Here is a 12,758-nt window from a genome sequence, read left to right on the forward strand (position 1 = left end):
CCTGCGACACGCCTGCACAACCCCAACGGGACAGAAATGGCTCCTCAGGGACAACCTCAACCTCCCTGGGAACAGCTGGAGGCCGGTTCCTCTTATCCTGTCACTTGTTCCTGGGGAGCAGAGACCGACCCCCCCTGGCTGCACCCTCCTGTCAGGGAGTTGTCAGAGCCAGAAGGTCTCCCCGGAGCCTCCTTGTCTCCAGGCTCAACCCCCCACCAGGTCTCTCAGCCTCTCCTCAGCGCATTGTGCTCCAGACCCTGCCCCAGCTCCGCTGCCCTTCTCTGGACACGCTCCAGCCCCTCAATGTCCTTCTGGCACTGAGGAAGGGGCCTTCTGTCCTTTTGGGAAACTTCAAGGCACTGCAAGAATCCCCTGAGCACAACGTCAGGCCATTTCACTCTGCTGAGCCCATTTTAGCTGGAGAACAGAAGTGCAAGATGAGCTCCAAAGCTCACTGGCATTAGCCAGGATTATGGGGAACAACGAGCGCAGCGGCAGGGAAGGAAGGGCACTGCATTTTGTGCAGACAACTTACGATTGGCCTGCCGACCCAGTCATAGGCGTAGTCAAAGGTGTAGCCTTTCTTTTCAAACAGCTCTGTGAAGATAGTTCGTAAATAATCGTAGTCTGGTCTCTCAAAGAAGTCTAATCGCCGAACGTAACGGAGGTACGTGGCCATCTCCTCTGGTGGAAAAGGGGAGAGAAGCAACAGCATCAGTTCAGCTTGGAATCGCACAACATCACAAGTCTCGCAGAGCCAACAGGCACCCAGGAAACACACTTTTCAATTGACTCCAGCCTGAGGAAAGGCCACAGGGTACCTGGGGAGGGCTTTAACTTTGTACTCTGCCCTCCTAACTTCAGGGAGGACTTTTAACCGGAGGAAAGTTGACGGACTTGGCTAGAAGCACAACTTTAGTAGTGCTCTCCTTAAAACTGTTGTCAGAAGACGGATTTCAAGGACAGACACATTATCCCGACTTGTAAGCTGGCCCCCTAACAGTTACAATGCCTGTAAAACCTTCCCTCTGGAAGATCAAACCTGGTAACATGGAAGAGGGAAAATCACAAGGCCTTCTTCTGGAAGGAAGCCAGCAAGCAAAGCAGGAACACAAGGCATCTGGAGCATCGTAGAGCCTCCCTGAAGAGAAGAGTTCTGCTCATTTTAACCCGCAGCTGCAAGCTCTCAGGCCCCACCAATTTATAGCAGCAGCTCCAGTTGCCTGCCCTTGAGGAACAACTTAATGGATACTCATCATCCAAATACTTCCTGCCACAGGAGCTCAGTGCCATCATATTCAATGAGGTGTGTCCACCTCCAGCTGCAGCCAAATGGTCCCTTCAGGGCTTTACCTGGGAAGTTCTCACAGAGAACTTCAACCGGAGTGTTTCTCTTCGTGTCCCCAATCTTCTGATACCTCTCTTTCAAGGTGTCAGCCTGCAGCGCACAAAGACAAAACAGTTGTGGAGAAAAGTTCAGCCACGTCATAAACGACATGCTGCATGGGGAGAAAACCAAGGTATTCCACACCAGTTCCAGGTGCTATCAGAAGACGTTGCTTGTAATCAAACTGCATCCCTCACCAGCGGGAATACTATCCTGCCCTGACGCGATTCTCACTATGCGTTTCATAACCTGTTGGCCAAGAACATCCAAGGACACATGCAGAAACTATTGTACTTGAGAGGAAGGACACCTGGTGGTGTCCAGTAGGCTCATTTCTCAGCAGCCCTGTCCTGAGGGCTGTGCAGGGAAGCTTTCATGGGACAGAAAAAAAAGCGGCCCACACTGGGACAGCCCATTGGCAGCCACATCCAGGCTCAGAGCCACTGGTGACAAAGACACCTTCAAGGACAACTGCAGAAGGAGATAAACGGCCACCGTGTTCTGGGTTCTACTGCGTATAATAACAGAATGCCACCACATCGACCACCAGTTTATATCAGCCACTCTTCTCCCAGATCCCACGCTGCTTCTGTCCTGCCTCCCCTTTCAGCCCCAAACTGTCTGTTACTGGTTAAACATCTGGTCATCAAGAACATGAAACCATTTTCAGTGAGATTTCCCACCTAATCCCCTGCCGAAGCAGAGGACTCTGCTCCAGCCAGCACCCTAAGAACAGGTTTTAGTGCCTCCATTTCAAAATATGCCAATTAGCCCTGGCAGTAGCGCAATTAGCATTGCAAGAAGTTCTCTCGAGATGTTAGCACTGACAGTGGAGACCAGAAGTGTATGCTGAGGAAGGCAAGCAGGGTGAAGATGCCATATTCTAGATCAAGCTGTAGAGTCTGTGATTGTTCTGGAGCTAAAGCAACGCAGGACTTCAAGAGCAGGCACCTAGCCCACACCAATTCCAGCCCTGAACTGAGGAGATTGCGTAGAACTTTGTCTAAACCTGGAATTATTTTAGAATAGTTTACAAGTTTAATTCAAAGCAGATGAGTTCAATTAAGCCAGAAACAAAATACGCCATAGAGTAACATACACTTGGGCGTGAACTTCAAGGCAGAGAGATTCTGATTTCTTTCACGTTTCTTTGCTTTTACGAGCTGCTGCCAACATTTCTGACGTGTCTGATAAGTCTGAGACTAATTCTGTGTAGACAGTGACAAAGCAGCTTAACAAGGACTGTCACACAAGCCATGGCACTGACCAGAGCAGTGATCCGCTGAGCAGCTTGTGAGCCCAGAAGCTGGTCTCCTTTTGCAACAATACTAACAGGTCTGACAGGAGGAATTGAATCACAAAGTTGTTTTGGCTGGAAGAGACCTTTCAGCTCATGGAGTCCAACTCTTCCCCCAGCACTGCCAGGTCCCCACTGTCCCCTGTCCCGCAGCAGCACCTCCACACGGCTGGGAAACCCCTCCAGGGATGGGGACTCCACCACTGCCCTGGGCAGCCTGGGACACGCTGGCACAACCCCAACGGGACAGAAATGGCTCCTCAGGGACAACCTCAACCTCCCCTGCAACAGCTGGAGGCCAGTTCCTCTCATCCTGGTGCTTGTTCCTGGGGAGAAGAGACCGACCCCCCCTCACTCCACCCTCCTGTCAGGGAGTTGTCAGAGCCAGAAGGTCTCCCCGAAGCCCCCTTGTCTCCAGGCTCAGCCCCCAGGTCCCTCAGCCGCTCCTCAGCGCATTGTGCTCCAGACCTGCCCCAGCTCCGCTGCCCTTCTCTGGACACGCTCCAGCCCCTCAATGTCCTTCTGAGAGTGAGGGGCCCAAACTGACCAGGATTGGAGGTGTGGCCTCCCCAGTGCTCCCAGTACAGTTCCTGCCCTGGTGCTGCTGGCCACACCAGTGCTGGTACAAGCCCGGATGCTGCTGGCCTGCTCGGCCACCTGGGCACACTGCTGAGTTATTGTTTTCATTAAAAAAGTTCCTCCTGACCTGATCAGCTCCGACCCCTGCACTCACTGCAGTTCTAAAGTTGAACACAGTGCCTTAATCATGAGGAAAGTCATGGAGAACTGAAGAGGTAGCGACCAACAGCCTCAGAGCCAGCAGAGGACTAACTCCGAGTTAATTGAGCTGATGGATGTTGGCTGCAGTTGCTGTAACTCGATTGCTTGCAGACCTCCACATTGTACATGACATTTCATAAACTTCCAGGCAGTGAGTGTCCAGTGTCTCTGGAGGGCAGCCAAGCTCAATACTTCTGTCAGAAAACCAGTTTTTCAAGCTCAAGTCCATCTGTACGTCTAAACCCATCAAACCACTCCTGCTACAACCACGTTTCAGAGATGTGGCTGCAGGACTGTGTGCCGTAACTGGGATTTCGTCAACAACCACTCTGTTCCAGTCACGTCCCAGCTCAGGGCAGCTTCACGCTACAGCAAAGCTGCTCCTGCAGCTGGTCAGCTACCTCACTGCTGTCCCCGTCGCAGCTGCACATCTGCCTCTGCTCAGTCTTCTCTCCAGACTTGTACCCATTCCGCTAAGCTCACGGTAACTTGCAGTGACAGGTCGCACAGTTCAATCCTAAAATCTCCCCTGTCGGTAAAGCTAATGCCTTGTCGTCAGACTTCCAGGACACAAGGGAGAGGACGGTGTTTCTGGCTGGATTTTGCAAATGTTTCCCCTGTCAGATTCTCATTTGGTCAGAGACTGGACAAAGTTTCAAGGCTAAAGCTCACACCTACCTTCAGTCCTTGCCAGGGCAGACTGCCTCGGAGGAAGTACATAAACATGTGGCCGAGGGCTTCCAAGTCGTCTCGACGACTTTGCTCTGAAACAGAAGAGACGACAAGTTATTGTTGTGGCTGCAGAAATGGATCTGAGATCCGATCCATGGCCACATCTAGTTCTGAGATACAGGTACCACGGGGAAGCTCACTCGCTGTCTGTGGCTCAGCCCTTGTGCAAAAACACCTGGAACCTGTCACAAAACCCCACAGAACAGGTAAGGGAAAGGTCAGCCAGAGGCATGAGGTAACACAGGAGCTGTAAGACATACTGCTGGCCTCGGGTAGAGCGGGTGAGAGATGGAAGTACTAATGGCAGAGAAATAAAACCCTTCCCCAGCCCCTCTCTGCAGGATGGTGTCCTTGCAACGTGGCACTGGACTAGGTTCTTTCCTCTGAACCACACGGGAAGAGCCACGGGGAACCCCCGTGCTGCACAGTGCCAGCCCTTTCCCAATCGCTCCTGCAGCTTGCCGCATCGGCGCGGATCAAAAATAGCTCCTTCCAGCACTGCTTTTCCTGCTGTTGCCATGCAGATGTTATGATTATAAATGAGGGGAGAAAAAAGGGCCTCAAGCCAAAGGAAAAAGCATCCTTAAAATAATCTAGCAAAACGTATCAGAGAACCCAAGGGAGGATACAAGAGAACAACACATGTGGAGCGCGACAGCACGGGGCTGCCTCCGGGCTGGGCTGCACCCTGCAGGCTGGGGTTCTCTGCGCTTGGGCAATGATCTGATGCAGCATCCTCTCCTCCAAATCACCTGCAAGGAAAAACGCGCTCCACAGCTGCAATCCGGAGCAGATCTAGCCACGCAGCCCACACGCCACAACAAGCTGCACGTGAGCTGTCCCTGATGCCACATCATCCGCAAGAGGAGAAAAAGGCAGCGCTTTGCACAGCATGACCCTCCTTTGAGAGCAGCAGCAGCAAATTTAATCCTCCAAAGATGCCAGGGGTGAGGACACGCAGCAGAAGGGAACTGAGATGACAGTTACCCTGATACAGCTGTAAAAAGGGGGGGAAAAGGGCGATTCCTGGGTAATTTAGTGCAACGATGCAGAAGAACTTCGCGGGAAGATGGCTGAGTGCGCTTGTCTTCCAGAAGAATCACCATCAGGCTCCTTAATTCGCCTTGGTCTTGAAATGTGAAGGGTCTGATCCCAACACGGGCTGGTCTCACCAGCAAAGCATCAGCCCCACGAAACCCCTCTGGGCAGACACGGCCCCTGCCACAGCCGATAGCCAACCTCTCCCTCCTGACGTACGCCCGCCCAGAACCGACTCTTCCGCTGTGTGAGCCACACAGGGGTGCGCTGCAGAGCCTGCAGGGCAATGTCTCTGAAAGCAGGCACATGGTGTGCTTCAAAGACGAGCACACCCTCCACACACACCCACCACGGAGCAGCGCTCGAGCCTGCTCCCACCACGGCATCTCATTGCCCCACCCCCTCCTGTCTCTTCGCCAGGTTTTCCAAAATCGGAAGTCGGGCTCATCCCTCCTCGCTCCCTGCAGCAAGCAAGTGCTCCGAGGTACGGAAGGCCAGCAGTGCCTTGATCCTGTCGCTGGGAGGGAGGCTACTCACCCAACATTCCGATCTCTTACTGCTCTTAGGCCTTCAAGGGAATACAGACATTTCATAAGGGTTTTTTTGCCTTTCAGCCACAGAAATGTCACCCTCTGGTAGGAAAGGAGGCAGTGCAAGAAAGCCTGGTTTAAAACGAGTTAAGTCATAAATTTTCTCCAACCACTCACAAGGTCAGAGATCATCCAACTGTAACATCTGAAAGTGGAAGGTACTGGTACAGAGCTGTGCTCTAGAAATCGATTTGGCCGTCATTTCGTGTGGTAAGCCCTGTCTGCCTTTTGTCGGTGCGGGGCTGCGACCAGTCCTTTAATTGCTAATAAAAACTGTAATTACGAGGCTTCCAACATTTCAGCTCTCTCAGTTCCTCAAAAGGGGGGGAAAAAAAGCCTCACAACTGTGAACAGCATCACAACATTGAAAGGTTTACCAGGAGCTCCGAGAGCACAAGAGCCGAGCTCGCAGGGTAGGTGCACAGAGCAGCTCCCACCAGGCGCACAGACCTTTGCCAAGATGAGTGTTGATGGACATGTATCTTGCTGTTCCAGTCAAGCTCTTGTGTTCCCTGTAAGGGATGTGTTTTTTGGTTTCCGGGTCTATGTACTCCTTTGCCAATCCAAAGTCTATGATGTGAATGACGTGCTCTTTCTTATTGCCTTGCCGGCCTATAAGGAAGTTTTCTGGCTTGACGTCTCGGTAGATGAGGTTCTTGGAATGCACGTACTCCATTCGAGAGATCTGCAAAACAACGAGGCAAAAGTTATTGGCGAGCAGAGCAGCTCCCGCGCTCTCCTGGCTAACAAGGCAGCGAGGTTTCGGCAGCCCTTGCCGAGCCTCGGCTCAGCGCGGGCTCAGCTACCCTACAAGAAATGCAACAACAGATGGAGCGAACCCAGGCAGCCGTTACGGTCGGAGCTGGGTTGCGTCCTCCAGCACAGAGCTGGGAAGGGAACATGTCATCCCCTCCTTTCTCCAGCTACTGTACTGTGCACCCCAACTTTATTCCTACCGAAATTGCAAAGGCTGATTCTGAAACATTACCTCTGGGATGCGGGTCCTGGAAGGAAGCCACCAGGAATGGCAGCAGCCTTTTTGTATTGATTTTAAACATACTAAACTGGTTACCGAGAGCTCTTCCCCTGCCCACAGCCTTTGCACATTGCTCTGCGTCTTACCACCTTCCTCCCTCAACCCATATGTTGTCGTAGACACGCCAGATTCTTCATGGAGGGAGATTTTTGGGCAGGCAGAAGCCGTACAATCCTCAATGCTGACTAAAGATAACAATCTCACTGGTTTTCAGCTAGAAAGAGCTGGAATATTTCTCAGCTTTTGACTACCTTGTATGACGGAGAGGGGAAGGTAGAGGAGTGGGAACCCCACTTCCGAGACGACGGAGGGTTCATTTCCCCTCTAACCTTATTCAGACGCTCACCATTAATATTCCTTTTGAAAAAAAATACATTGCAGGTGGAATCTGAACAGGTCGCTAGGCGGTTCTCCTCTGAGTTCTTCACTTCACAGATGATTCCAACGGGAAATAACACACCATTTAATTTAATTCATTACCTCCTAATTTCCTTTTTAGGTTTTAAATGAAAACCATGCGAATTCCCGTTGCTGGCTGCCCTGGTCCGCCCCTGCTCATCATGCTGCAGGACATGGTGGCTTTCTGAAGCAAGATGCTTCTTTGGAAAGTCCCTTTGAAGCCACCCGTCTGCGCACAGGTTTGCAACACTACGAAACCACTGCAAAGCTCTTGCAACCTCCAAACTTTGCACTAACAAGTGGCAGTCCACAAAGGTCACTGCCACACCATCGTGGTGGACTTCATGGCATGGTGGACTCCACAGAGTGATCTGATCACAGCATAACCAAATTTGGGGAACATCTAAGGTGAGAGCACCAGCTGGTCACCCCCAGGAGCTGGGAGCATCCTGCAGGGAGTCCCAATTCCTGAGCAGTCCTGCACAGGGTCAGTGCTGGCAGGACAGCTTCGAGGCAGGCTGGAGCTCTGGAGCACCAAGCCAGGCTCTCCCTGAGGTGAGCAGCTGCCCAGGCAGCAGTAACCCTTGCTGGTCCTTCTAACTACCCTGCTTGCCTGAGCCATGAGCACTGTTGGGCTGATAGGCCCCAACTGCTCTTTGGTTTCTTGCTCTGAATCCAGATGTTATCAGCTGGCAAACCCAGATCTCTCTCTCTCCATACACATCTTGGATCCACGCCTGGCTGAAAGGCACATGTGATCGCTCCATCCCGCTCTCAGAGGTTTATCACATACCGTATTTTTAAGGAAAATGTGCTGCATTTGCACCACTCGGAATGAAACCACGGGCAGGAGGGGGCAGCACTCATCATAAAATAAAAAACGCTGCACAGGGAGGGCAGTGGACAGGAAAAAATTGACTCAGTCTTGAAAAACAGGACTTGCTGAAAGGCTCTTCAATGAAGGTATCAGCATGTGCGGCCGTCCCCCTCCCTTCCGGGTAGAGATTTATTTCAATGCGCTGAGAAAACGGGTTTCACGGCCAACAGACATTATTTCTAATCAATTACAGGGTGATGCAGAGCAGAGCAGATGCTCTGCACTTCAGCCATTCTTCACGCTCCTGAATCACCTGCAGGACACAGCGGCAGGCTGGAAGACAAATGGGCACATTGGGAGGCAATTCAAATTAAGATGCAACCCTTAAAACAGGAACAAAGTGTTTCCTCGCCTCTCCGTACATAACAAGCTCTCAAACAGAGCCCGAGCAGCTCGTCTGGTTTGTCCCTGCTCCCAGGGAGGCTCAGTCGCTGAGATGGCCAAAAGCAATTACATAGCCTGAAAAAAGCTATTTTGTTTTGTTCCCTAAAAACTCACAGTGAGTGTATTGGCTCGGACACCACCACGTCCAGTTGAGATGTCAGATGGACCGACGGACTCCAGCAGCACTTTGAGATACTGATCCACCTGCCCTTCGTGCTTCCACCTCACACACACTCAGATGCTGCTGGATCTTTCATACCCCTTTTTGTTTACTTCCACCTGCCTGGATGCTTCATGATGTGCTGCCGGAGAGCTGCGCTCAGCCAGTGACAGTGGAAAGACGCTCTCTAAGTCAGAAAGATGTTTCCCAGAGCAGCCTCCACGCTTTATTCACCCTGACGAGACCCTCCTGTGGCTGCTAGTGACGGGGAGCTGGTGACTGCTTGTGCTGCATCCCCCTGCCAAGCACATGCCCATTGGTTTAACGCTAGAAAGAACAGACTGCGCCGTTGTATCAGAGGGCACAGGAGCACTAGAGGTGGATGGGAAACTGCTTGTAAATTAGAGAAGGATTTCCGTGGCCACGGCTGGCTGAGTCCATCTTCAGAGCCGCAAATCTCCATTTCAGCTGTCAGAGAAGCCCCTGGGTGGGGAGAGGACACCCTGGAACCCAGCAGGACCCCTTTGCTGTGGCTGAGATGTCAGAGGATGCCTGTGACATTGAACCAGAGGCCAAAGAAACCCACGCTTTTATTTTGCTCTCTCCTGCTGGGGAAGCAAGTGTAACAGACCCTCTTTCTCCCAAAAAGTCTGATCTCAATGGTAACCCTGTCTCTAGACCCTCCTGATAAATTTAAGCCCCTCTTCCACACATCCACCTGCTTGAATATAGATCGGATCAGCGGAGATTGAAGATTCCTGCAGTTTAAAGGCTGTTTGGGTGTCTCTTACGCAAGACCATTTTGACGGTCACCAGCCAAAAAGCTTTTCTCCATGACTTGGTCCAAAAGTATTGGCACAATGGGCCTTGTTTCTGACATCAAGCGCTTAGAGTAAGGGTGAAAATAACATTTACGCCTGACAAAATGGAGTTGCCGATGAGCACCGCACATGTTGGACCTGGCCAAGAGGGAGACTGTGAAGCCAGAATAAAAACATATTTTTCCCCAGCCCAAATAGCAGGTCAGCTGCGCAAAGCCCTCAGATGACTTCTGATTTATGGGCTTTAGGCACTGATGTTATCAAAGACATTTCTAATTGTCAAGCTTTGCTTTGTTCAGGAACATCAACCCCTTGATCTGTCCAGCTGCACGTGGGGGACGGAGGATGCAGCTCTAGCTCGATGCTCTCAGCAGAGCAAAGTGAAGCCTCAGAGACACACAAGTTAGAGCAGTTACAGAGCTGGGGAAGGAAAACTGAGGGCTCCTTCCACGCGGGTTTTCACTGAGAGGTACGAAAAGGTGCCTTAGACCAAGAGCGTTTCTGGCTCGCCTCAAGCTGTGTTTGCTAAGCTGCTGCCCCAGCTCTGAACACGATGCACGCTCACCAGGAGTGACAAACCTGAGGGCTGTGCAGCCGATCACCCTGCCGAGGCAAACCTTCCTACTACATCATCTCATCCAAAAAGATCCCAAACCCGACTCTCCTTCTAGAAGACTCAGCATCATGTGATCTCTTTCGCTCAGCCAGGAGTCTTCCTGATGCAAAACCATGTTTAAATTCTCCCATAATCACACGACACTCCTTCAAACAATCACAGAATCACAGACTGGTTTGGGTTAAGGGACATTCAAAGCTCCCCCAGTCCAGCCCCTGCAGGGAGCAGGGACATCTGCACCCAGAGCAGGGTGCCCAGAGTCCCAAGGGCCAACCTGACCTGCCATGGGGCCAGCGATGGGGCTGCTCCCACCTCTCGGGGCAACCTGTGCTGTGCCACTTGGGTACCTGCAGACCATAGCTTGAAAACCAGAAAGCCAGTCTGAAATGATAACCGATTGGCACTATCGGCTCATGGAAGTTCACTTCTGATGCAAACACAAACCCGAGCTACCGCTTTCAGGTTGGTTTCCTCTCCTCATCAGGCAGGTTAAGAGTTAGGCTTAGGGCTGCCCATAGATCTGTTCCTTTCCAGCTGTATGTCATTCATACCCATTGGCCAGTTTTGACCGAATTTGACAGAGGCAGAGACCACGAATGCTGGTGTTTTGGCTAAGGAGGGCTCAGCTCCCATCACTCTGAGCGGTTTCGGTCTACGAGCAGCCTGGTAGCACCAAACCAGTAAAACTGGTAGGAGTGTGGGAGGGTGCTGTGCTGCCTGTGTCCCAGGGAGTGGGTAAGAAATGAGATGTTCTGGGGGATGTCCAAACAGAGGGAGGGAGCTGGGGTAGACAGTGGGGCAGGGCTGTGTAGGGGACATAGGACACAAGTCCACAGGAATCCAGCTTCACTTGTTCTGCCACACAAGGAGCAAGTTTGCTCATCAGCATAATGCGACCTTCCTGTCATAAGCAAGAGTTTTTCTCAAACATGAGCAGCTTTCTTTTATAAGGGAGATGGATAAAGACTTTTTACCAAGGGCTGTAGGGACAGGACAAGGGGCAATGTTTGTAAACTAAAAGAGGGTAGTTTTATATTGATCATAAGGAAGAAATTCTTCCTGATGAGGGTGGTGAGACCCTGGCCCAGGTTGCCCAGAGTCGTTGTGGATGCCCCATCCCTGGCAATGTTCAAGGCCAGGCTGGACAGGGCTTTGAGCAATCTGCTGTAGTGGAAGACGTCCCTGCCCACAGCAGGGGAGTGGACGAGATCTTTGAAGGCCCCTTCCAACCCAAACCATTCTGTGACTCTGTGATGGAAAGAGATTCTCCCTCCAATCAACAGATACCCCTGAACCTCACGCAGTACCAATCCCCACCTTCAGCTAACGCAGGATTGACACAAACACAAGTCGGCATCGCAGAGGTGGACAGGTGGAGCCCTGACCACTGTTACTTACCAGCTGGATGGCTATCATTAATACCGTCTTCAGAGTGAATGTCCTATCACAGAGGTCAAATAAATCTTCCAAGCTAGGACCCAGCAGTTCTAGTACCATGGCGTTGTACTTTCCACATGGTCCGAAGTAATACACCTGGGGAAGCCCTTCAGCTGCAGGAACAGGAAAAGAGCGGGAATCAGTCAGCAGGACAACATGAACACCCTTCACTCCTGCGAGTAAATCTTTTGCCTGGCAGAGCCTGGATTTTCACCTCTCGAATGTCCTTTCTGGGATCTCGCCCAGCAAGCAAATAAACCGAATAAAACCGAAGGCCAAATCAGTGCAGGCTTGCTCAGCTACAGCCTTGAACAGACAAAGGGATTTCAGAGCAGTGGCATGACCACATGAAAGCAACTTGTTCTGGCAGCTTCAGAGCTTGGACTTAGGGAGCAAGACACGGAGTTCCCCGTGTTGCACTAACACCGCTAAGCCACACCAATTGTGGGCTGGCATGGTCTGAGCAGCGAGGAAGAGGAGAGCCCTTGCAGAAAACAAGGCGTGTCCAAACACTGGGCCGCTTTTTCTACCAAGATAACACTCAGAAGATGTTCTTCAGCACAACCTCGCACAAAGTTTACTCTTATTATACTCAAGAGAAAGGAAAAAAAATTTTCCTTTAAAAAAGAGCAGAGATTTAAATCGTGTCACATCACCAAGCAAAAATAAGCAACCACAGCCATAAAGCAGATGTGCAAACCACTTTGCTGTAAGTCGCGCGCCAAACTCTTGACATCCAGCTGGCAGCAGCCAGAGTCCACCCATCAGCTCAGCAACAGGTTTCTCCGCAAGAGGGCACGGTATTTACCCTCGGCTGACAGCGGCTTTCTGAAAGGCACCAGGAGAACAGGGAACGAACCAGTGTGTCAGCACTCAGGGAGCTGCACAGAGCTCCTACAGTTACCTTTTAGTCAAAAAGGAAAATCAGAGCAGCCTGCACAGGGCAGAACCCAGCACAGCATTAACTGCGAATTATGCTGATCAGCATCCAGTGCAGGTGCTTGGTGTCCTGGCATCGGTATCAAGCTGTGCAACACTTACTTAATAAAAAAAAATTATATATTTCCAGTCTACATAGAAACGTAGAACCACAGGATGCTTTGGGTTGAAGGGAAAGCTTCAAAGCTCACCCAGTCCAACACCCCCGCAGGGAGCAGGGACATCTGCACCCAGAGCCCCAAGGGCCAACCTGACCTGGGATGGG

At 51.4% G+C, this 12,758-nt stretch overlaps 1 protein-coding gene across 1 annotated transcript in view; it reads right to left on the minus strand.

The window, feature by feature from the left end:
* Nucleotides 1–11,666, minus strand: part of LOC104499230 (casein kinase I) — a gene marked incomplete at its 3' end in the record, with an annotated part of 17,200 nt that extends 5,534 nt beyond the window's left edge. The window contains exons 1-5 of the mRNA XM_010142710.1: nucleotides 11,516–11,666; nucleotides 6,275–6,509; nucleotides 4,143–4,228; nucleotides 1,354–1,438; nucleotides 536–684 (exon numbers count right to left, since the gene is read on the minus strand). Of these exons, the coding sequence (XP_010141012.1) occupies nucleotides 536–684; nucleotides 1,354–1,438; nucleotides 4,143–4,228; nucleotides 6,275–6,509; nucleotides 11,516–11,614 (654 nt within the window). The remainder of the gene's footprint in view (nucleotides 1–535; nucleotides 685–1,353; nucleotides 1,439–4,142; nucleotides 4,229–6,274; nucleotides 6,510–11,515) is intronic.
* Between the last annotated feature and the right edge of the window lie 1,092 nt (nucleotides 11,667–12,758).

This window comes from Buceros rhinoceros, unplaced genomic scaffold (genome assembly GCF_000710305.1).
Source record: "Buceros rhinoceros silvestris isolate BGI_N320 unplaced genomic scaffold, ASM71030v1 scaffold6579, whole genome shotgun sequence".
In the NCBI taxonomy this organism is placed as follows: domain Eukaryota; kingdom Metazoa; phylum Chordata; class Aves; order Bucerotiformes; family Bucerotidae; genus Buceros; species Buceros rhinoceros.